Source organism: Notamacropus eugenii, chromosome 1 (assembly GCF_028372415.1).
Source record: "Notamacropus eugenii isolate mMacEug1 chromosome 1, mMacEug1.pri_v2, whole genome shotgun sequence".
NCBI classification, from domain to species: Eukaryota; Metazoa; Chordata; class Mammalia; order Diprotodontia; family Macropodidae; genus Notamacropus; species Notamacropus eugenii.
In genome coordinates this window covers 14,259,676-14,285,595 of record NC_092872.1, presented here as the reverse complement: position 1 = coordinate 14,285,595, position 25,920 = coordinate 14,259,676, and the positions used below count along the sequence as shown (strand labels likewise).

General features: G+C 41.4%; 1 protein-coding gene across 1 annotated transcript in view; it reads right to left on the bottom strand.

Annotated features, from left to right (window-relative positions):
• SUSD3 (sushi domain containing 3) overlaps positions 1-25,920 on the bottom strand; it is a 65,796-nt gene that overhangs the window by 4,611 nt on the left and 35,265 nt on the right. The window contains exons 2-4 of the mRNA XM_072654358.1: positions 12,326-12,514; positions 7,927-8,074; positions 133-297 (exon numbers count right to left, since the gene is read on the bottom strand). Of these exons, the coding sequence (XP_072510459.1) occupies positions 133-297; positions 7,927-8,074; positions 12,326-12,514 (502 nt within the window). The remainder of the gene's footprint in view (positions 1-132; positions 298-7,926; positions 8,075-12,325; positions 12,515-25,920) is intronic.

Below are 25,920 nucleotides of genomic sequence, written 5' to 3'. Positions count from 1 at the left end.
AACTAAAGCCTAGTGAAAAGCAAAGGAAATAAAGATGGAATGTTTTTCCCCATTCATATTCCTGGTCCTCCAAGTGTCTGTGAACATACAGTTCACTCATTCTGCAGGAGAGTGGCCACAAGAGGCTCTCACCTGGAAAAGCTTGGGTTGTCGTAGGCCGCAGTGTCCTCTTCAACACTAGCTGGCCTGTTCCTGGCCCAATTGTTGTTACTGTTGTTTCGGCCCTTGTAGCCAAAGTGAGCGGCCTGTATGTCCTCCAGTTCCTCGCTCCTGAGTTGGTACCACAACTGCATGTCTCTGGAAGGCCAAACGATACTTTTTCAAAGTTGTGTAGCTCAACACATGCTGTAGATCCTCCCAAGGACCCTTAAGACTTGCTTCTGCCTAAGTATGGGGAGAAAAGGTCACACCTTCTTCCACACCAGGTCTAGGAAATTCACTAGGGAGGCAGGATGGTATGGCAGAAAAGGCCTTGGATTTGAATTCAGAAGACCTAAGTCTGAATCTGAGTTCCACCATTTATGGGCTAGAAGTACTTACCATTAGTAACTAGCTGTGAGCTGGCAGAGAATGATGATGATGCAATTTATATGACACCTTACTTCTTTCATTTGATCCTTGTTATAACCCTCTGAGAAAGGCAGGTTAGATGGTATCCTTGTCTTACAGAAGAGGAAACTAAGGCTCAGTTACTTTCAGTTAAGCAAAAAAAGAAACCTTTTTGTAGAAATCTTCTATGAAGAAACGTCATTGCTAAACAGCAACCCTTCAGTGAAAGCTTTCATTTGAAAACATTTTGTAAAATTGCTTGTGTGGGAACAGTCCGATTGCCCCTGCAGGTTTCTGTTCACTGCACCCCAGGAAGGCTTACTGTGGCTGCCAATTTAGCTTTCTGAAGGAAACAGTAATGAGATAGAAAGAGTCACTATGGCGGAATCGGAGGAGTGGGCAGAGGCAGTGGGAGGTAGTAGGTCTAGTGCTAGACCGGGAGAGAGAAAGGTCTGGGTTTGAATGCTTCCTCTGGCACTAATAAGCTATAGGACCATACTTAAGTCCCTTCACCTCTCTGCAGCCTCAGTTTCTTTGTTGACAAAGTAGGGATAAAAAGAATTTAGTGCTAGATGCAGTGAGAAAATTCTGGATTCAAATTTTGTCCAGTACTCACTGTGTGACCATGGATAAAGTCCCTTAGTGTCTCTGGAGCCTCAGTTTCCTCACTGGTAAAATAGGGATAATACCCATAGTATCCTTACTAGTATAATACCAATATTATCTACTTCACAGCATTGTTGTGAGGCTCAAATTATATGTGTGTGTGTGTGTGTGTGTGTGTATAAAATTTCACAAACTCCAAAGTACCACGTAAATTTATATTCTATGTAATTATAATGACTAAGCTTGACCCCAAAGAAAAGTTGACAATGTATGGCCTTTCCTTCAATGCATAAATGAAGGACTATGGGTATGGAACATTAACTATGGTGTCAGACATAGGTGGTTTTACTAAATACCTTTATTCCTTCTCTTTTAAAATCTTTCTTACAAAAGATGGCCTTTCTTCTCTGCCCCCACACCCCCATTTCCCAACTAACATGTTTTCTCTAATACTGACTCAGTGGAAATAGAGAAATTTAATAGAATTTGAAAAATTTGGTCTTCAACCACACCAGGAAATACAAAGGCATATTTCAATCACTGCCCTTAAATGAAAAGTTGTGACTCAGGCTGTTGCTAAAAATCCCTGATGCAGTGTGGAAGTAGGAGGAAACATTCTAGATCTCACTGGAACTTTATGGAAGTAGAGAAATAGAAGATCGGCAGCTGAGGCTCCCTCTTGTGGTGATCCCCCAAACCAAAACAGGTCTAGCCCAGGTTGCTGTCACCGGTCAGTTCCTAGAAGCCCTCGGCTCTGCTCTGGGTCAAAAGGCCAACTAATTTAACTGTAATGTGTGAATATGGTATACAACCTTGTCAGTTGTCTAAAAATTATGGGCATGAAACTACTGGGGGCCCAGAGCTAAAGAGAACGTAGGGCTGCCTCTCTGCATTGCCAGCTGCAAAGATTACTCAAAAGTATTGACGAATTTGGGAATCATAAGGAAGTGCTTTGGGGGCATCTATTCTAGCCTACACTTTGAGAATTTCTGCTGCCAAAGAATCAAGTAAGTGGTCATCCATTCTCTGTTTGCAATCCTCCAATGAACAGGAACCTGCCTGAGGCAACTCCCTTCAGCTCTGAGGTAGCTCTAATCCTTGTATCCATCCTAAATCTTTCTTGGCAACCAACACTCATTACACAATATTGTGCTCTGGGGCCAGGAAGAGTAAATCTAATCATTCTTCTTCCCCAGAACACCATTTCAAATACATGAAGACAGCCATTATCAAATCCTCCCTGAAGCTTCCCTTCTCCAGATTAAATACCCTCCTTACTTCAATGAAACCTCATTTGCCAGTCCTCTTACTATCCCAGCCACCCTCTTGTGGTCACACATGGAAGCTTGTCTAAGGTTCTCTGCAATGTGGTGCTAGAACTGAACTTCGTGGTCCACACAAAAACTGACTAGAGTACAAGATAGAAGAGAACTCTTCAATTCCTCCCCCTGGATACTATGCCCTCTTGCCCAGAAAGGCACTACTTTATTTTGACTGCCAGAGGATTACTTATACCTCTGTTCATACTGAGCTGTCAGTCTAAAAACTCCAGCTCTTTTCCACAGAAACTATTGTCGAGCTACATCTCATGCACTTTACACTCATGAGAACGATTATTGGAATCCAAATGTAGAACTTCATGTTTGTTCCTATTAAATTTAATCTTATTTTATTCGGCTCATTATTTTGGCCCACTGAGATCTTTTTGTTATCTGGAAGCTGTTAGCTTTCCCTCCAAATTTCATGTCACCTGCATTTGCCAAGATCTTTGTGACTAATAAATGCTTGTTGATTGATTAATAAATACTTACTGATCTTCCCCTACTCTGCCCCAGTAAACAGCACGGTGGAGAACTGGAGACCTCTCATCTGCCTACCAAGCAACTCCCATTCTGACCTCTTCTAGATGTACCCCAGAGTCTCACACCACTCTGACCCTTGGTCCCCTTCCCACCAGTTGCTAGTCAGCCACCATCTGCCATGCCACTGTTCCCCAAGGTAGATGGGACCTTACCATTTGATCTCCGCTTTGCCTGCCAGAGCCTACACACCACCTGGTCTTTTCATCTGTCATGAAGCTGAACCTTGTTTTATGCATTATCTCTCCTAATGAATATATGAGCTCCTTGAAAGCAGACACTGTCTTATCTTTCTATTTGTATCCTCAGCACTCAGCACAGGCCAGCTTGGCAATGCTGACTGAGTGCTTTTCTATTTCATTCCATTGACTAAATTAATCTATACCTTCCTCCAAATAATTGATTAAAATATTGGCATTGTAGGATCAAGGAAAATTCTCAAGAGCATTTTACTACAGACCTCCCTCCAAGCGAATATCAACTAACCAATGACTACATATCGTGCAGTCAATAAGTCAATACAGTAATCTAACCCAGTACCTCTCCTGGTTGTACCACAATCTCCCGGTTATCTTCCCCCTCCCCTCCCATTTAATAGTATTTAATTCTAATTACATGTAAAGATAATTTTCAACATTCACTTTTATAAGACTTTTGCGTTCCAAATTTTTTCTCCCTCTCTTCCTCCCCCTTCCCTCCCCAAGACAGAAAACAATCTGATAAAGGCTATACAATCATATTTAAACATATGTCCACATTATTCATGTTGTGAATAAAGAATCAAAACAAAAAGGAAAAATGAGAAAAAAAAGAAATAGTGATGCTTTGATCTGTACGCAGACTTCATAGTTCTTTCTCTGAATAAGGTTGGCATTTTTCATCACAAGTCTTTTGGAATTGTGTTGGAGGATTTTATTGTTGAATTTCCCAGTATCTTACCCACCAGGAGAACATGAAAGACTTAAATACTTTGCTGTTATCTAATTATACGGTGTTTAGAGCATTTCCCTAATCTAATACCCTAGTCATCCTGTCAAAAAAGAAAATCAGATTAGTTTATTATTGACGAAAACAGGCTGGATTTTGGTGATGATTGCTTCCTTTTCTAATTACTCACACACCATCTTTTTAATACTGCACCCCAAAACTTTGTTAAGACTACAAGTAAAACTCATTGATCTATAGCATGCTTTATCAATAATAATCCCTCAAATCTTCAACCTCTCCCTATCAACTAGTTCCTTCCTTACCGTCTAATGCCCTTCTCCTCCATTCTCAGAAAACTTCCTTTTTATCCTATTTATCTGCTGCATTTAACACTCTTGACCACCCTCTCCTCCTGGATATGCTTGCTTCTGAGTCTTCATGACAATGTTCTTTTCTGGTTCTCCTCCTACCTGTCTGATTGTTCCTTCTCAGTTTCCTTTGCTGACTTTTCACCTACATCACGTCTCCTAATTGTGGAGGCTCCCTAAGGAATCTCCCCTGAGACCTCTTCTCTTTTTTCTTTCTACTTTCTTTTATGATAATCTCATCAAGTCCCATGGGTCTTAAGTATCATCTTTACATAGAGGAGTTATGGGTCCACAAATCCAACCACAGTCTCTCTCCTGAGTTTTGGTCCCTTATCACCAATGACCTATCAGATATTTCAAGCTCGATGTTCTGAAGGTACTTTAAATATGTCTCAAACTGAACTTATTATCTTTCCCCTAAGCCCTCCTCCTCCTCTGATATTTCCTGTTTCTGTTGAAGTCACCATCATCTTTCCAGTTTCCTAAGTTATTACTTTCTGCATGATCCTGGAGTCCTCACTCTACTTAACCCCACACATCCAATTGGTTGCCTATTTGTACCATTTCTACCTTTACAACGTCTTTGAAATGTGACCCTCCTTAGGTCAGGCCCTCACCACCTCTTAAATTACATTATATAACAAGCCTTTACTTCATTCCGTCCTATACATTGTACCCAAAGTAATTTTCCTTAAGCTTAGATGTGACCATATGACTCTCCTACTCAACGGCAATGCCTCTCTTAAAGCTCTTCACAACCCGGCCCCATCACTCCCTCTCCCAGCCGCTGATCCAGTCACTCTGGCCTCCTCTCTGTTCCTTCTTACTCAAGACATGCCATCTCCCATCTCCTTGCCTTTGCACTGTCCATCCCGCAGAGCCAAAAAGTGCTCCCTCCTGACCTCTGCCTCACAGAATTCCTCTCTTTCTTTCAGAGGCAGCTCAGGTACCATCTTCTTTTTGTATAAAGTCTTTCCTCATCCCTCAGCTGCTGGGGCCGCCTCTTTCTCAATCTACCTCTTATTTAACTACGGTCTCTATATTTATTAATTTTATTGCAGATATTTTATATGTACTTTTTCCCCCCTCCATTAGGACATAAGCTCCTTGGGAGTAGGAGTTACTTCATTCTTTGTACCGTATCCCCACTGCCCAGCACATAATGGGCACCTAATAAATACTTCTTGGTTGATGGATTGTTTGCCAATACATCCAACCTCAGACACTTAGTGGTTGTGTGACCTTGGGTAAGTCATTTAACCTCTGCTTGCCTCCGTCTCCCTAACTGTAAAATGGGAATAATGATAAGCACCTATCTCTTAGAGTTGTTGTGATGATCAAATGAGGTAGTATTTGTGAAGAGCTTAGCACCTGGCCCCGTAGAAATGCTAGCTGTGCTACTATTATTACTCCAAATACTGCTCTAACAGCAATTCTTCAAGGGTGGTCTGCACACCCCTAGGGTCCCTGGAGGTCTTTTAGAGGATCTGCAAGATCGAAACTATTTTTAAAATAATGATAAAAGGTTTCCATTTTGAATATGGTAGAATTTGAAAGATATAACCCACATAAACAAAAACTATGGGGGGCCCCAGGTTCAACATATTTTTAAGAGTATAAAGGCATCTTAAGACCCAAAACTTTGACAACCACTGCTCTAAAACAAAAGGGAAGCCCACAAAAAAAAATCCTTTGTGATGTTCTGAGCATTCATTGCTTGCCCCAGCTCATTAAAACCAGTGGTTTTCAACATTTTTTATCCCCGAACTTTCTGAAAACAACAAAAAAATGTCAACCCCTGGGGTAATTTAACATACTCCTCATGTTCTTTTCAATTACTTACTGCTTAAGACGCCATTAAAAAATTTTTTAGTGAGGGTTATGCTTCGAGTCAGCTAGATCTGATGGTAGAACTGAGGGTCGGATTATTAGAGTGAGCATTTATACCTCAGAATGTAGCAAATGCTAACCTCAGGCCTTGAGTGATTGTTTTAACGATTGTCTAGGCTTAAGAAAGAGATGGAGACAATCCTAATAGGGCAGATGAAACTGAAGAATGTTCTGCATACATTTAGGGGGGCAGAAGGAGAGCTAGTTCTTAAGCAGCACATTTAGCAGCACACCACTATGCGAACTCTGTAGACCACCATCAAACACCTTCAAGAGGTTCCCAAATCAGTAAATGGGCTCTAGCATCCCTGACACAATTCTCACAGGGCTATGTGTAAGACTTTCGCATCTGTCCTTATTTACATGCTCTTGCTTCCATCTTCACATTTCATTTTAAAATCTAAATTGGTAAATGAGCTCCCTATACATCCAAGCTTCTATTGCTCCTCTTTTCTCTCTTCAGAATAATTTCTGCTTACAGTATTCAGAATTTTACTCATGAGAGCTTCCCATGCCCTCCAGGGCTGACCTTCTCTGTCAAATTTTTGTCCAGGAGGTCTTATTCACCCCTGCTCTAAACCCTTTAAAATCTTCTCTCCTGAAATTCATTGTGAGCCTACGTTCAGCTTATTTCTTCACTATCATAAATTCTAAGAAATAACAGACACTTCTCCTCAAGGTCTCCCATCATTTCTACTTACAAATACCTGTCCTTCCTCTGTTGGTGGGAATCAGGTCAATGGTTCCTTCACCTTGTGATGGGATGCCTTCTGTTTCTGCCTCTATAGAGAGCCTTCACCCAAATGCTCTCCCAACCATGAGTTTTTCTTTCTGGTCCTTGGGTTTCTCTATAGGATTATATCTTCTTAATATACAGTGTTACTCAGTTTCCTTTTCCTTAACCTTTACATTTGAAATAGCCTTCCTTTCTTCCTTCCTTTTTTCTTCTCCATATCTCAATTAGGCTAGAAGTACATGGGCCTGGTCTTGCTTTAACCGGCACAGGAGCTTTGACCTACTACACGTCCAGCCCGGGCTGATTCAGCCCTTCTCAGGCAGTCTGACTGCCCCTCTGCTCTCAGGAACTCACTATATTACTGTTGAACTCAGTTTGGACACTTAGCCCATTAAAGCTCCGAACTCCTGAACTGAAGATATCCACTAACCTCAGATTCCCTGGTAGATGGAATTACAGGGGTGTACCACCAAACCTGGCTGGCTTACTCTTTCAAAACCCATGCCAGGTATGACAGATTTGGTTCCTATGTTACCAAGTTTCCATGTCACTTTCAGAAAAACAGATCTGCCTCCCAGAATGGGCTCTCTATTCATACTTTGTAAATTTGTGTATCTTGGTACTGGGCTGTCTTCTTTTTCAATCAAATGTCTTAGGTTATTTCTTTAAAAAAATACTGGGAAATAGCTTTCTAAACAATGAAATTAAAATCAAGGGGGAGGGAAATAAAACCTTTCCCCCAAATCTCAGGAATGTTGCAGACTATAGCCCCTGGGTTTGATGGATCAAGATTGGGGTAATGAATGGCAAGATTTGGAGCCAGAACTGAATTCCAATTCTGCTCCTTATTACGCAGAAGGCCTGTGGCCAATCGCTCCCTGACAGCGGGCCTTAGGTCCTTCTATAAAATATTCTTACATAAAATGAGGATTTTGAACTACATGGTCTCAGTCCCGTGTGGATCTAACTTCTGCAGTATACCAAGATGTACCTTTCAGTTTGGCGCCGTTCTTTCTTCTTCACACATTTGAGGAGACAACAGGTTAAAAATGCGACGGACATCAGCAGGATGATGGCACAGCTTATGATGGAGGATATCACAGCAACCTTAAACCCAAAGGTTTCATACACGGGCAGAGCTGTACAAATGAGGAATGGACATGGAAACAATTTACAAGGTGCCATAGGCCTGGTGAAAATGAGCTCAGCTTTCAGCTTCCCACAGAGCCCTGTTTCACCCTACAGAAGCTTTCCTATAAAAGGGAATAAGACTGCGAGCCACAAAGACTCCTGGAATGCTTTGCTTTGGTTTCTAATGGAGGCATTTTGCAAAGCAGATGTTGCCTGATCATGTGCTTCCAGCAACTTGTCACCACAAATGATGAGAATGTTTCTCTGGGGCCCCTTTGCTGGAAAGCACCATCAGATCAAACTCCGGTGCCATACTCTCCCCTTTCAACAGGCATAAGCCCATCCCAGGAAACGCTGGCACTGGTTCTATGAGTCTGTCACAAATGTCGCTATTTCCAGATGGAGCAGCTGTTTGCCTGCCAGCTGTTCCTGCCCCATGGGAAGAGACCAAGGACAGTTTGTTTCAGCCTGGACCTCATAAGGTGAGATTGTCCTTCACTGGTATTACCTTGAATTTAGAGCCTGGTCTTCACTTAAAGACCATACTTATCTAACTTCACCCAGAAGCAATCAGTCTTTAGAAAAATAATTTATAGAAACCGAACTTGGAGTAAATTGACAATGGAGAGAACATTGAACTACGCAACTTACTAGCTATGTGTCCTTGGTGTCCAGTTACCTAAACTCTCCAAGTTTTGGTTCACTGATCTATAAAGTGTAGATAATGATAACTGCTTATCATAGGAGTATTGTGAAAGTCAAGAGAAATAAGGACAGAGAAGGACCTTTAAGTGTTGCAAAGCACATTACAAATAAGAGCCTTTACTATTCTTCCATTTGGAGATGTGCCTGAACAAAGATTTTTCATTTTCACAGGGTACCACAACTCGGATTGTGAAGGTTGCTTGCTGAGCACAAAATCAACACGTAGGGAGACAAATATTCTTACGGGACATATCTATCAGACTACGGTAGCTTGATGAGTGTCCCATTTCCATTCTAGAAATGCGTCCAAAATACAGGATACTCCCCTCCCTACCTAGAGTCCAGAATCAAAGAATTACCCACCATACATAGGTCATCAATGTGTTGCCCTTTCTAAGATCACAGCCCTTAGACGTGAGCTGCACTTCAGATCAGTGACTTCTTGACATCAGGAACACACGACAGTCATATTATAAAGAATTCTATAAACATATTTTATAAGTATAAATATAAGCCATTATTGTTAGAATATCTTCTCCTTAAGTGTTCCTCTGGTACTTCATTGTGGTTTGGAGGGGACCTTGGGTTCTTGAAGGTTGTGCCAGCAAGATATAAATTCTGGTGGATTCTAACCACACAAAAAGCCTTCAAACGCAGGCCTGTCATGAAGTGTCTGTCACCTGAAAACCAGCCTAGCCAAGTTCAGAGAAGTTGATTTCCAGATTGGTCATAGAGTGGTGACTTTGTTTGTAACATCAATGACTGAAGATCGTCTGATTACCGAGTCACAGAGGGTTTGTGGTCTGTGTTGGTGAAAGGAATATCCATGCTGATTAAATCACAGATACCTAGATAAGTTCTCCTCTCCAAAGAAGCAGGTCCTAGTAGTTCCTGTCTGGGAGGAAAGGTGAAGATGTCTCATCTGAGACTAACCTCAGAAAACAGGTAAATGGCAGGTGGAGCTAGAAGCTGGATCAGGGAAAGACATGCAAAGATCATTGGTTCCGGAGTATATTGGTTATTCCAACACTGCCAAGGAACTGGGGGACAAGGGCATGCCAAAATGGGATTAAGACCCAACAAGGAACAAGGGCTTTGCATAGAAAAAGGCCATTCAGCATGTTGGAGATCTTTTGTTACCACAATTCAGAAGAATGGACATTGATTTTGTTTTAAAAGAAAGTCACAACTTTTGCCAATAACCTTAACAAGGGCACCGATCTATATCCCTGGTGAGGCTGCCCGGATCCAGCTTAGCCAAGAGCTAAGCTAGCCCAGACCTCTGAGCTACGGAATTGACTGCATTGTTCACAGAATCACATTTGGAGCTAAAAAGATATTACAGATGACCTTGGTCCAACACTAAGGAAGTGAAATGACTTGCCAAGGACCACACAGGTAAGAAGTATCAAAGGCAAGATGTGAACTTGGTTCCCTTATTCCAGAACTAGTGCTCTTTCTTCTCTACCACTGGAATCAAAGTGAAAGAACCAGGGGAGATGTCAGTTTAGGCAGTATGGTCACCTGGCTAACTTTCTCTATGGTTTGGGTTTGCTCCTGGAAAAAGGACTGTACAGTAGGCGTGACTAAGCAGCTAGCTGTCTTAAGTCATGGCATACCACCAAAGGAAGGGGTAATGATGTCACTGACAAGATCATTGACAACTTAATTCTCAAGACAACTTCTGAGCCATCCCTATTTTCTTGGGCCTGCTTGTATCAGAAATTGTGGGACCCTGAGGTGAGCCTATGAGGCCCTGGCTCACAGAAAACGATCATCTAAGCCCATTGGTCACTGGCCATATGGTTTTGGAGAAGAACAGGTCTAAGGTATCAGCCTTCAAGTTTTCCCTAAAGGGCAGAACCAATAGCTAGTGAAAGTGCTTCAAAATCACTTACCTAGGAGAGAGGAGCATGATTTCACACTAATTTAAACTTCCAGGAACTGAAGCAAAGGAGGCCTCCAGAAGGCTACAGGAGACATGGGGTGAAGAATGCAAGAAAGCCAGAAGCCCTTTCAAGTTGAAGAAGCTTCACTCAGGAGCTTGGTGATGGACTGTGTCACCTAAGGGCCAGCCTAACTAGGCTGAGAGAAGCTCATTTCTCATTGGACTACAAGGTAACGAATTTTTCAGTCCTAGCAATTCATAAAGATTATCCACTAAGGTGGAATGTGGTTGCAGTCTATACCAGTGGGGAAACGACGCACTGTAATGAAATCACAACTCCTTGAGGTTTTCAACTCAGTATTATCAGCAACAATCACTCAGAATGAGTTTCTTCCATTGGTGTCTTGGTATATGTTTAGCAAGTGCGTCTTTAGGGGGAGAAATGGACACAACACGCTTTTAAAGTTTGAACGGTATTAACACTTTATCACTTTCTTAAATTTAGATAATCCAATTTTAAATTTAGATAAACCAGTAAATCAAATCCTGATTTGGTGTGTTTGCTGGATTTCCAAAGTGTAAATGCTCACAGTGAAAATTTAACAAATGGACTTCATAAGACAAGCATGAGCTGGCTTCAGTACACTCGTGGTACTTCTGGGATGAATCTGTCAAATACGACTGATTTATATTGATCTGTGATTGTGAGCAAATATCTTCTTTCTAGATCTCAACTTTCTCTTCTACAAAATCAGTGTTAAATCAAAAGGTAGTTATAGTGGATAGAGAACTCACCCTGAAGCTAGGAAGTTCAGGGTTCCAGTCCAGCTTCTGAAACATACTGCCTGTGTGACCCTGGGTAAGTACTTCATCTCTCAATGCTCTAGGCAGTCCTCTAAGGATTGCACTGGGGCATCTACTAAGGAAATCACAGATCCAGTTCCTAGATTAGATGGTCCCAATGGGCCCCTACAGCTGCAAATATTTTGATTTATGCTCCACTTCAGAGTGATACTTCCTGATCCTTCTTAGAGACAGGTTTTTATCCTACAGCCCTCTATCCATTGACTACATCAGAGGGGAGTCTACCTTAATTTAAGAAGAAAATGCAGGAGAAAAGAACAATCGCAAATTCCTGCATTGTACTTTCTGTTTAGACTTCTTTTTGCTGGCAGGTAATCTTTTATTCCTTCATTTGTACGATGTAATTAACAGTCTCTGCACCATGACTCCGGAAGGTTGGAGAAGTCTTGTACATCTTAAAGCTCTCAAACTGTAAATAATTACTATGACTGTTCCTTTTCCAAACTAATTATTTGTTTACGTAAGTATTTCTGCCTTAATCATAACCTTTCCCTAAGAAAGTGACTTAACATTTCCACAAATGTATTTTGCATTTTCTCTTGGGAACCCATGCTTAATAAAGAAATCTTCATTTTTTAACAGAAGCAGGTCTTTCTGGAACAGATAATCAGCCTTATGACAGAAGGCTAAGCAGAAGCACGATGAAGAATACACAAACTATTTTTCTTTGTATGGAGATTAATTGGTCCTCAGTCAGTCAGATAGTAACATTTTGCTAAGACTGATTTCAGAAGACTGTCTGATCAGTTAGGTGCAGAGGGAGGGGCAAAGTTGAGGGAAAGCTCAAGGAGTGTGTCCTTACCCTTGCATGTTGGTGTCTTATTTGTCCACTCTGTGCCGTTCTCTCTCCAGATGCAGCTAGTGATGCCTTGTCCCAGCATCTGGTGGCCTATAGGACAATGGAACATCAGTACTGTCCCAATGGCGGTGCCATTGCCGTGGATTACTTGGAAGGTGCCTCCTTGAGGTGGAAAGGCTCGGCTACACTGACCTGTAGATTTAATCAGAAAGATCTCTTGTGAAGACTGAGGACAAATGCAAAGAATCTTGTGGATGGAGAATGACGTGACTAGATTGTAGCATTTGATGTTTAGTGTGACTGACGCCAGAGACCATGACAAGGTCAGTGTCTACCATTCTCAATCCCATCCAACAGGCAGGAAAAGGCAGCCTGGTGAGGAATGTGTTGTCTTCCACCAGTGATCTCTTAGTATTTGCTCTACTTCTGGTGATGTCTGTCTGTGTATAATTATAGATGGTAAGGACCATCAAAGGACTTGAGAGGCATAATAACAGCATGTAATAGAAAATCTAGTCTATTCCCTCAATTTACACATGAGGAAACTGTGGAACACAGAGAAGAGACTTGCTCAAGGTCACACAGTGAATTATTGGAAAAGCCAAGACAAGAATTCCCAACCCAGTGCTTTCCCCCCCATATCATAAAGGCACAGTCAAGTAGCTCCATTTGAAACACAATGGGTTGGTCCAGAGAATCACTGGACTCCTTTAAAACCATTATTTTTTTAACCTGTTTTTTTCAGAGCTATATTTCAAGAAATTATAAGTGAAAACTGTACAGGACAAAAAGTAAATTGTCCTAGAGTTTAGAAAAAATCTAGCCCCCAGTCCCAAAATACCTTACAATATATGAGCTACAAAAATTACATTCCTATAGACAGAGCACCCACATGTAAGGATATGGTCCCCAAGTGGAGGGAGGGACCACATGTGGGCTGTTATTGTGTGTGAAGCAGCACTTTGGGTTAAGAGGCAACATGGTCGGGAGAAAAGTACAGTTAGTTCTGGAGTCCCAGGATCAGGGTTTAAATTCTGCCTTCAGTGAGATTTGCTACATGTGACTTTGGACAAATCCCTTCTCCTCCATGGGCCTCAGTTTCCTCATCTGTAAAATAAGGAGTTTAGACTAGATGGTCTCTAAGGTCTCCAAAGTTTACTTAAGAACCTACGAATGTCTACTCTAAATGTTTGGTTTTTTTAAGTCTGTTCAAAACACTGACCTCAGTTCCTGTTTCTTCTCCAGAGACCATCCTATGATCTACTCCATACCCTCACCCTCCTATGCTTTCTTCTAACACACAAGAGAAGTTTTCTCTTACTCAGTGGAGAAAAAGTAGACTTCTGATCTCCACTGATCAACCTCTGAATGGCCTCTCCTAGTAAACCAAGGAAGAGCCTAAAGCTACTGATGGGAATTACCTCCGCTCCTCCCTCCACCATGAAATATGAGCTAGAAGCTTTTCCAGTAGGATTAAGGGTAAAGCAAGGATGCCCATTGTCTCTATTTTTTATTTTACACAGTGATAGAAATGATAGCTCTAGCAAGAAGAGAAAGAAATTGAAGGAGTCTAGTACAGGCAAAAAGAAGGCAAAATTATTTCTACTTGTAGATAATAGGTTGATCTACTTAGAGAATCCTGGAGAATCAATGAATAAAGACAAAAGCTTCAGTAAAGAGACAGAAAATAATAACAGTAAAATTAAAGGTTTTAAATCTATCTATAATTATAGACAAGGGGAAAATTATCAAAGAAAGTACAAAATAGACATTCTTAAATGTGTAAAATTTACAATTTTTGCCCCAACACAACCAAGGCAGTTAGAATCACAGAAAGTATGGAGGGGGGAGAGTGTTTGAATTAAGTCTTTGATGTTCAACATCCAATAACTATAGAGAAATGATAAATACATGAGATTAATAGCCATTCCTCTCTTATAAAATACATTTCCTGAGAATACAATTCATTTATCAATTATTAAAGGATAGAAATGTCCCTTAAATTTTCAGGGAATGTACTTTGTAAAAAAGGGTTGATTGGAAAGCATCTGTAGAATCAAAACAAAATTATTTCCATGTATTTTTTAATAGGAATAACCTGTGATTTTACCATCGTAGGAAGCACCAGGTGAGAAATTTCCTTTGATCAATAAAGACATGTCAAGCCTCAAGAGAACTGCCTAGCACTAAAACATTAAATGATTTGAACACGATCCCAAAGCCAGCATGTGACAGACGTCACATGTGAGCTCATGGCTCCACAGTTGTTAGGCTGGCTTTCTAGTCACATGCCAAGCTGACCCTCATAAATGAATTTAATTTTTAAAAAATTTTAAAAGTGAAAGTGACTGCCTTTAAAAAAAAGTGGGGGGGGAGAGATAGATAACTGATGAGCTTCACCATTTTAAATTTCCACTGCTTCCTACTCCCTAGGAGCAAAGGCAGCTCTGGGATGCTTTTGTTTGAGTTTTAATACATGAATTTATGTTTTCTCCAGGGCCTAGGGATTAATTCTAGACCCAGCTCTACTTAGTGCAATATCTAATTAAATGTTCCACATCAGGTTCTGTGTAAGATCATTTAGATCTGAGGACAGAGGAGTTTATAGACACTTTGGTGTCTTTGAAATGGCAAATGAAAATAAAAGTCATCAATTACTCCTTTGCAGACAGTATACCAAAGAAAGTTTTAGAAATGCAGTTGGCAAGGAGGGAAGGAGGGAAGGAAGGAAGGAGGGAGGGAGGGAGGAAGGAAGGGAGGGAGGGAGGGAGGAAGGAAAGAAGGGAGGGAGGAAGGGAGGGAGGAAGGAAAGAAGGAAGGAAGGAAGGAAGGAAGGAAGGAAGGAAGGAAGGAAGGAAGGAAGGAAGGAAGGAAGTTCCTGGCTCCATGAACTGGAGAGCAGTCCCAACCATGGGGAAAATGGAGCTTGGCTATCTGATCATCTCTCTGAAAATCTGAGCTATATATTATCTTTTTACAGTGACCTCTATTAGTCTATTATCATTTTGGAAAACCCGCTATTTCATCTTTGCTTCACTGGGTACCAAATCAATTCTAAATGCGCGTATAACATCATGCAGGTTTCAAGCCAGATTCACCAGAATGCAGTTGTGGCATAGTAGGACACACCAGAATCAGGGTCCAGTCTCTATTCTGCTACTAACTCACTGTGTGACCTTGGACAAAGTCACCTGACCTTTCTGAGGTTCTGATGAGGACCAGATGTACCCTAAGGTCCCTTCCTGCTTTGAGATTCTAGGAGTTCCTGGGCTTACCTCCTCCCTCTACTCTCCTAACTCCCTAGCCTCAAGACATCTAAGTTTGTTATGTCCATACACAGTAACTTTATTTTTGATACGTAAAAATAAAATATTTACTATGCTTTTAAAAAGTTTAAAAATTAAACAGTACAAGACCCATCATGGGCAATGCCTATTTTTTCCTTTTTAATTCTTAACCTGCATCATTTCTCCAGGTCTGGCCAGATACCAAACCACAGAATTACAGACTACCAGGGACCAGGCTTGTGATTTCACTGGTGTTAGAAACTCCTGGGTGAAGGAGCTCTAAAGGCAAGTCAGCATTCTCTTCTCTACAATTTAGATTTAGGGGGCGGGCTACAGCACTAAGAGCTTAAGTGATTTGTCCAGGGTCACAAAGCCAGTGTGTATCTGAGACTGGACTGGAGCCCAGATCTTTCTGTCTGAGGTAAACTGTCCAACATTATATATATATATATATATATAATATCTTTTTAAAAAATATATAGATTTATTTTTTAGTTTTCAGCATTCACTTTTATGAGATTTTGAATTCCAAATTTTTTGCCCCTCCCATTCTCCTCCTGTAATAAGAGTTACAAAAAATCTTCCCTTCCCATTGATAACCTTCGGGTGGGGCTATTGAGGGAGACTAGTTTCCTACGAAGGTCCATCCACACCTTTTGCTGATTTTGCTTTGGAGTTTACTTTTTGGAAGAAGGTTCACAGGCCAGATGAGACTTTGGGCAGCTGGCCCTGGCTGCCCCCGCCTTCCACCTGGCCACCCTTCCCCACCCCCCATTTTGAAGACCCATATGTCTCTGGTAATGATGCCTATGGTCAGATAGTTGGAAGCCCTGTCTGTTGGTTCTGCTTGTATTTTCCCCGTTGGTATATGTGTTTGATTAGGGTAGCTAGGTGGTGCAGTGGATAGAGCACAAGTGCAGGAGTCAGGAGGTCCTGAGCTCAAATCTCACCTCAGACACTTGACACTCACTAGCTGTGTGACCTTGGGCAAGTCACATAACCCCAACTGCCTCATCCTGGGTCTTCTCCAGTCATCCTGATGAATATCTGGTCACTGGATTCAGATGGCTCTGAAGGAGAGGTGAGGCTGGTGACCTGCACAGCCCTCCCTCACTCAAAACAAAGTCAAGTGCAAGTCATGTCATCATTTCTCTGATGGCATGGTCTTCTTCGGCAACGAAGGACAAACATGAACACACACACACACACACACGTTTGATTAAAGTGACCCCTCAAAAGTTGCTTTCCTTTTAGAAAAGCAGACCTAAGAACCTGTGCAGTAGGCCCTCCTGTGTATGCCAGGTTGCTTACTGCTACACCTCCCTCCCCATGCAATCTGATACAGGCTACATTACATATAAATGAGAGCCCAAAGAGGGAGGTGGTTTGCTAACTGCAAAGTAGACCTCGGTTGAACTAGTTTTTACTTGAGTCATTCAAATGGCAAATTGTCTTGGTTATCATCTGAGCAACAGTTCCTACACTTCCTTTGGAATGTCACCTTTCCAATAATTGTTTTAAGGGAGACAATGTTAAGGTGCTTGCAGCAGCAGCAGCCCCAGGATATGCACTAACTGAAGTATACTTTTCTACCATGACCTGTCACTAAGAACATGATATGGTGTCTCCAGAGATCATTTCTTCACTCAGAACCTCATAAAACTGTTAGAAGGAATTTTCCTGGCTTGCTGTCTCTGATAAGGGGACCACAAAAGAGGCTGTGGCAAGCTCATGATGAGTCATCACAAATTCAAGCTGATCCCAAGAAATCAGGCTAGAACAGACTTAGGTCAGGAGAGGGGAGAATGGGGTAAATTTTTGTTACTGTTTCTTGACAGTAACTAGAAAGTCACAAATTTGGCTGCCAAATACTTCCCCTCATCTCCTCCCCTCCCCTGTCCATTCTATCCAGATTCACCCATTAGATCAGCCAGTTCCCCAATGACAACTTGCCTTCATTCCCAGCATGCCTTACTTCTCTGGATCTCCCAGTTTCCAATGGTCTATCCCACTTTTGACTATGCCTTATTCTCTAGGATAGATCATAAGATCATAGACAGAAGGTCATGGAATTCAACGCCCTCATTTGACAGAAGAAGGAACTGAGGCTAAAGGAAATTAAGTAATTTGTTTAGGTCACAAAGATTGCTGTCAAATGGTGAGATATGAATTTAATGTGAGTCAATCAACAGCAACCATCGCCACTACCACTAATTTCCCTCCCCCCCACCTTTCCTTACATATAACTCCCTAACTCAGAAATAAGTTTCCCTTTGATATGTAAAGGACAGCGAAGTGGCTCAGTGGATAGTGCTGACCCTGGAGTCAAGAAAACTCATCTTCCTAGGTTCAAATCTTCCCTCAGACACTTACTAGCTGTGTGACCCTGGGTAAGTCACTGAACCCTGTTTGCCTCAGTTTTCTCATCTGTAAAAAGAGCTGGAGAAGGAAATGGCCAACCACTCCAGTATCTCTGCCAAGAAAATCCCAAATGAGGTCATAAAGAGTTAAACATGATTGAACAACAACAAATTTGGGTACAGGCCTAGCAGAGGGATAGTTGGGTCAAAGGACACACAGTTTAGTATCTGCCCACAGCCCCTCCAACATGTATCACTTTCCTTTTTTGGAGGGGGCATCTTTGCCACTCTGATGGGTATGAGGTATAGAATCTCAGAAGTGCTTTATATTCCGTTTGTCTGATTCATTTGGATTGATTTGGAGCATTTTTTCATAAGAAAGAAAAAATTTATTGCTGAAAGAAGAAAAGGTACATCTAAAAATTTCGTAAATACTATATATACAAGCTAAAAAAATGCACATACTGTGTATATAAACTATTAACAGCAGCTCCTTTTGTGATGGTAAAAAACAATCCGAAGTGGAACCCAGAGGGTGCCTATAAACTGAGAAATGGCTGAGATGTCATACTTTTGTGCAAAAGAGGACGCATGATTTTCCAAAAGATGTAGAAAGACTTCTAAGGATCCACACAGTGAAGTTAACAGAATGAGGTAAACAATCTGTCCTATGACATCAGCTATAAAAACGAACATTGCCGAGGATTTTAATAAATAGGCAAAGAATGAAATGAGTATAACGAGAAGAATTTCTATGAAAAAAATTTATGGTGGATACACCATTCATGAGACAAGAGGATAGATGATGCAATACGCTCAATGACAAAGTGGTGGTGAATATGCAAAATCACATGTGCACGTATTGCACATGTGTATATATGTACACACGTGTTTTGTATGCATGTGCGTAAACATAGAGACACTAAAGAAATTTGTTTTGCTTGACTATGTATATTTGATACAAGGAATTTTTCTTTTCTTTTTCAATGGGGGTGGGTGGAGAGAAAATTAATTCTATTAATAAAAATAAAATAGAAAGGTGGGGGGTGCTACATGCACTTTCATATGCATTTAAGGTTGGAATATTACAAGAACTTTCATATGCATTTAATATTATTTTTATTATACATGTTTATTTGTATTATTAATTGTACTTAACCGTTTTACTTTGTTAGGAGAGACTTCACACAGAATGGGGATGACTTGCAAATGTTCATGTTAAAACAAAATACACCAATAAAACTTTTTTTAAAAAAAGAGGGGGGAAAAAAGGAAACAAGATATTCCACCAACTTTCCTTACTAATACAAAACCGATCCTGGTACAAAATAGCCCTGCCTCCTGGTTCCTATACTGACTATGGAAAAGATTCTTCAGTATGGGGATGTCATCCCCAAGACATCAGAAACCTAGCTCTCTGCTGGGAAAGGAACCTATTTTGCAAGTTGAGGTTAATAAGTTATTTGTGGAACTCACCTGACATTGATTCATTCAAATATTTGCCAAACATCTATATGTTGGGCATAGTTGTTTGCCTTGGGTTTGGCTTGTTAAAATGTGAGTTCCTTGAGAGAAGTCTGGGTCTTTTTTTTTTCTTTTGTATCCACATATAGAAAGTACAGTGCCTGCTGGCACTTAGTAAGCATTGAATAAATGCTTCTTGACTCGAGTACTTTGGATCTCTGCCCTTATCATTCTCTCCCTTATCTAGGTACATTCCCCATTCCCCAATCTGGAAGAAAATCCTTGTAAAATCCTTGAAGGCAAAAATTGTGTTTTGTGTTTCTATATCCTCAACCCTTGGCACAGGGCTTTGCACATCCTTTGTATTGAGTCGGATGAAATGAATGAAACCTGAGTCATAATCCTCATTTGAGGAGCTAGGTCTTAGTAGGGGGGTCTACACTACTGTCATCCAGACCTGCCTCTTTAGTTTGATTAATTCTGTGGTATCTCCTGTGATGTAGCCCTCACCTCATGGAGCAAAGCACAGTAAGGAAGTAAGTTCTTGGAGCAGAGAAAGCTGGAGGAAGAGTTTAGCTGGCCATGATCTCAGACACGGACTGGTCAAGTTGGCTAAAATAAGCAGACTTGGCTGCCAGTTCCTCATTTAAGGTTTCTAGTTCCTCATTCCTGGAGGCCCAGGGAAGCTGTTTATTTCTTACCAGATACAAACTGCAAAAATCAGACAGAAGGGTGGAAACTTCTCTACCTTCTTGTTTTCCATTAGTGCCCACTTTCAGGTCCTAAACTCTCTATTAAAGAGAGGGACAGAGTGAAGGCAGTCCCACCCCAGGGCAGTCCGTTGCCACTCCACTCACCATTCTTCTACAAGGTGAAGAGAACGGGAAAAGCCAACTGACGATGAGATGAGACTAAGAGGGGCCCAGACTCTGATGTGGCAGCTGGGAGAAAGGGGCAAGATTCACTCCTATATGGTCTAAGTCTCTTACCTACTATTCTGCCTTGAGGAGGTATTTCTTTTCCCAGTTGGAAGAGAAGGGAGAGAGACAACATGTGTAGCCACTGACATGTTTTCTACCATAACTAGGCATGATTTGGTATGGCCCGAGGCTGAGTTAGTCTATCTAACAAAGACGTCGAACTGGCATTTTAAAGTTTTATTTTTAAAAAGTTACAATACATTCCAGTGGATTGTAAGTTCCTTGAGAGAGGGATTGCTTAAAAAATATATTATTTTGGGTTTTTTTTTTACATCCCCTAAATTTTCTATGTATTCCTCCCCCTCTCCAAGAACAATTTCATATAACAAAGTACACACACACACACACACACACACACACACACACAAGAAAAGAGGATGATAAAATCAATCAGCAAAATAATCAAGATTTGAAAAAGTCTGAAAATATGCAATACTTTATTCCCATGATCTCCTCCTCCTGCAAAGGAGTGAGGTATCTTCTCGTCTCCATTCTTCGAGACCACGTTCTTTGTCCTTCTACAGCAGCATCTTGTGTTTTCTTGGCTGTGCTCAGTTTTCCTAAGGCTTTCTGAGGTTCTTTGTATTCCTAATTAGCGTATTACAGCAGAAGAATAATTCATTCCCTCTGTCTGCTACCATTTGCTTGGCCATTCTCCAATCGAGACATCCAACTTTACTCCCAGTTCTTTGTTACCATGCAGAAGGGCAGCTCTAATGGGTCGATCTTTTTATCAGTGACCTCCTCAGATTACATACCTCTTTTTCTTTAACCTATGTAGTTTCGGTCTATCCTGGTGTCTCCATCAAACCAGGAGCTTATTAAATGTGGGTTGAATGGAAGTCTGATGACTTCTGGGGCCCTCAGGGCATAGGGAACCATTGGACAAGAATGCAGCTGCTACACCAGGAAAAAAATGCCTTCAAGGGGACTAATTCGATCAATGCTTCAAACTCCTCAGTGCTTCATCCTACCTTCCAGCCTGGAGGCTTTCACTTTCAAGTTTGAATGACACCCCTCATTCCTCACCAAAGGAGTTCCTTTAAGGGAAGTAACACATCAGCCTGGGACCACCCCTCTTACTAAAACCATTCTGAATGTCCTCCTCTCAGTGAAGATTGACCTTAATGCTTGAGGCTACCTGTAGCCATCCTTGGATGGAGGTCTTCTAGTTTTAGGGGTGTCAGCAGCGCCCCCATGTATGATGGGGATGTTCACGTGCTGCCCCAGTTTGGGGAGTGTGTGCTGCTGTCCCTGTTGGGGTGACTGGATCTTACTCTTCTCTTACTCATCTTTACATCCCCTCAGTTTCCTCTTCGATGTCTCCAGTTATGCCTGAAATGTAAAACTGCCCATTGCTGTCACCACTGAATGGTCTCTAAAATTTCTTTAATACTTCCTCCCTCCCATGCCCACCCTAGCGATAGACCATGACAGCTAGTAATAAGCACTGAATGACAGTAATGATAACAGTCAGTCACAGTCAATAAGCAGTCGGTTCATAAGCATCTATTAAACCACAATTATGTGCTAGGCAACTGCACTAAGCACTGGAGACGTAAAGAAAAGGGGAAAAAGTCCCTGCCCTCAAGCCCACAATCTAAGGAGGAGACAAGCAAACAAATACGTACGAGGAAGCTATATATAGCATGAACAGGAAGTAACAGAAGGAAAGCACAAGAAGGAAGGGGGTTGGAAGAGGCTTCCTGCGGAAGGTGGGATTTTAGTGGGGACTTAAAGGAAGCCAGGATGTAGCGATGAGGAAAGAGAACATTCTAGACATGGGAGACAGCCAGAGAAAATGCCAGAAGCCAAGAGATGGAGTGTCTTGTTCTGGGAACAGCAGTGAGGCTTTTGAATCGGAGCATGTGGGGGTTGGTGTAAGGTTTTCGTTGTTGTTTAGTCGCGTCTGACTCTTCATGACCCAATTTTTGGGTTTTCTTGACAAAAATACTAGAGTGGTTTGCCATTTCCTTTTCCAGCTCATTTTATAGTTGAGGAAACTGAGGCAAACAGGGGTAAGTGACTTGCCCAGGGTCACACAGCTAGTAAGTGTCTGAAGTCAGATTTGAACTCAGAAAGATGAGTCTTCCTGACTTCAGGCTCAGCAGTCTATCCACTGAGCCCACTAGCTACCCTGTGAAGGTTTAAGGTGAGAAAGATGAAGGGGAGCCGGGGCAGGTTCTGAAGAGCTTTGAACACCAAAGAGAGGATTTTATGTTCTGTCCTGGAGGTAATAGGAAGTCAATGTAGTTTACTGAATAAGGGGGTGACAGAGTCAGACCAGCACATTAGGAAAATCATTTTGGGGGCTGAATGGAGAGCGGGCTGGAGGATGACGGTAACCATCAGGGCATTTATGTAGTCCTTAAGCTTTACACTGAACTTGACTTCATTTCATCCTCACAATGAATCTATAAATAATACAGATACTACGTCTGTTTTACAGATGAGGAAACTGAGATTCAGGTTAAGTGACATACCCATAGCACACAATAACTGTTGAGATTTGAACTGTCTCTCCTGATTCCAGGAATAATGACAGTCTTTCTATTAAATCACAGTGGGACCTACCCCTCTGGGACAGGGGCTGACCCAGGGCAAAACTGGAAAAGTTATTCATTTATTCACTGGGTATCAATTTCAAGTAAAATATTGCTTGCTTAAACATCCTACACAAATGTCCAGGGCCTTTCATGTGGCCCTCAGTTTCTTCTACCAGGGCAGAGAAGATCAGTATGAAAGAACATCAGAGGCGTTAAGGGATTCCTACATTAATGACCTCCTTCCAGGTGTGCCCAGAGAGAGGAGGCACAGCACATAATACATAGAAAGAAACTGTTAATGGTAGAATTGGGGCCCAGCACCCTACAAATTATACATTTTAAGCAAAGACTGACTGGATCCTATGCTTGACTCTCATCCAATTTAGAAATCAATTGAAAACTGAAACAAGACTTCACTCAACATTTTTTCAACTCTTCCGCTCTTTCTTATAAAGAAAGAGTCAAGAACTAAGAAATAAATATAGCAGAAGGGCTGATTATCTACATGGAGGGTAGACTTGCGGGGGGGGGGGGGGGAGGGGGGGGTGCCTGCTTCCTGGAGACAAGAGCTCATCGGTGAAGTGCACTCCCTCCTTTCAGCAGATAGGTGGGTAACTACAGGTACAGAATGAGATACATGTTCAGATAAGGCTAAAGCGGCTGTACTTCTTTGTTACAAGAGGCAGTTCTATGATGGGGAAAGGATGTCATTGGGAAGGACAACAATGTCCCACAAGACAGAGATGAATTGTGGAGTGACAAATCAGAATTTTGCCCTTCACTAGTAATAAATTCAGGCATAGTTTATTAGTAAAAGAGAAATCCTAGGTTTGGATATGAATCAAAAAGAATGATCTGTTGCTATGTCCTCAAAATTGAGTGTGTCCAACATAAACCATATCTGGGGTTCTGGCAAAGGATTCCTACTATTATAAGACTCCAAAGGCCTTTAAAACTTTATAAGGAGCTTTCTCATTCATTATTTTAACATGACTGGTAATAAAGACTATCTCCTTAAATGTTCTTGTATTGACTTACCCCATAGTAAAACTCAGTTCTTTGAGGGTAGGGACTCTTTTTAACCTTATAGTCCAGGTTTTGCACGGCGTCTTGTACACGACAAACATTTATTAAATATTGGTTGAATTTAATTGAATACCTAGAGAGAACTCCAGAGAAGGGAGAAGAAAATGCCTCAGAGAGAAGAATGAGGACCAGTAGGCTCCTTGGGCAGAGAGCACGTCCCCTCAAAGGAGATTTCAACTTAACATAAGAATAATGAATGAAAATACATTTATTAAGCACTTACTAGGTACAAAACACTATGCTAAGCCTGATGGATACAAATACAAAAGCAAAGACAGCCTCTGCCCTTGAAAAGTATAAAGTGGGAGGTCAGGGCAAAGAGGCTTTAGTTTACAGAGTTTAAGGGTGATGAGTGGGGTCATAGGGAAGTAGGATGACACATCTCATCAAGAAATAATGGCAAAGTTAATTTGAACATGGTTCCAGAATTGGGGTAGGAGGCAGGTGGGAGTGGAGTGGAGAATTGATGATGAGGTGATGGGGAGGACCATGGATACCAAGATGACCTAGAGTAGGTCATGAAGAATGTACGGCTAGGACTGTCTGAAAGAGTGAGCCATGTGAAGAACTTTATCTAATCCTCTAAAATAGGGCGGAAGCCACTGGTCAAACAAGGTTTCCAACACTTAGCAGATGTGTTACTGAAAGAAGGATGGAATATAGAGGTTGGAATAAATGTACTATAAAGCCCCTTATAACTTTTTAAGATGTGATGATGGCTCTTTTTGTAGTAACGAAGAATTGGAAAATGAAGGATGCCCATTAATTGAGGAAGAGCTAGATAAATTGTGGCATATGGTATATGAATTCGTTTGAAAACTATTGAGCGCAATAACAGTTTTAGGAAAACTTAAGAAGACTTGTAGGAATTGATGCAAAGTGAATGGAACAGTACGTGCAGAATAATTTACACGATATTGTAAAGATGATCAACTTTGAAAGGCTTAGTAATGACACTGAATAATACCATGATCAACCATAATTCCAAAGGATTTCTGATGAATCATGCTATCCACCTCCAGAAAGAGAAATGATGTATTCAGAGAGCAAACGGAAGGATATTTTCTTCTATTTCTTAGAATGTGGCTAAAGAATAAATTTGTTTTGCTTTTTTGAAATTTCTTTGAAGGGAAGGGAAGTGGGAGAGAATTTAGAACCGAAAATAAAATTGAGTTAAACAAACAAGAAGGATGGGCGATATTGGCATTTTTTCCCAAACCTGCATCATCTATCTGCTTTCTCATTTTCTCCCAGAGGCACCGCTGTTCACCCAATGTCTCACGTTTAAATTCTTATAAGTGTCTCTGATTCTTCCTTTTCCCTAACTCTCATACCTAATTAAAAACAAAGCTGTGCCCGTTCTACCTCAAGTAAATACAGTCACAGAATCTCAAAGTGAGAAGAGGCCTCAGGTCATAGAGCCAAAGATTCAGATAGTCAAACATGCATTGAGTACTTAATATCTATCAGGCAATTCAGCCGAACAGGCATTGTCCCCAACTATCCCCTTCTCTTTGCCACTGCCTACAACTGCTCGTTTGTGATTTACTCAGTCTGCCTCCACTCCCTCCCAGCTGCAAGCTATCTGCACAATCTCTACCAGGGAGCTCTGTTTTTCCCAAAAGCTGGGACTTGCTTGACCGGAAGGCTCAAACTGTATCTACCACGATTGAGCTTTCTGGTAGCCTCTGACCATATGGATGTGGCTTCCTGGTTACCTACAGGCATCAGATAGATCCTCACCCATGTGAGGTTAGGGTCCTTTAGACTTAAATGGATATCCCCAGGCCTAGAGAGTCACCACAGCCTGGCCTACAGAACAAGTAAATGAGAGTTCCCAGATGTATTACAGATGAGTGCTTCCATACCCTGGTT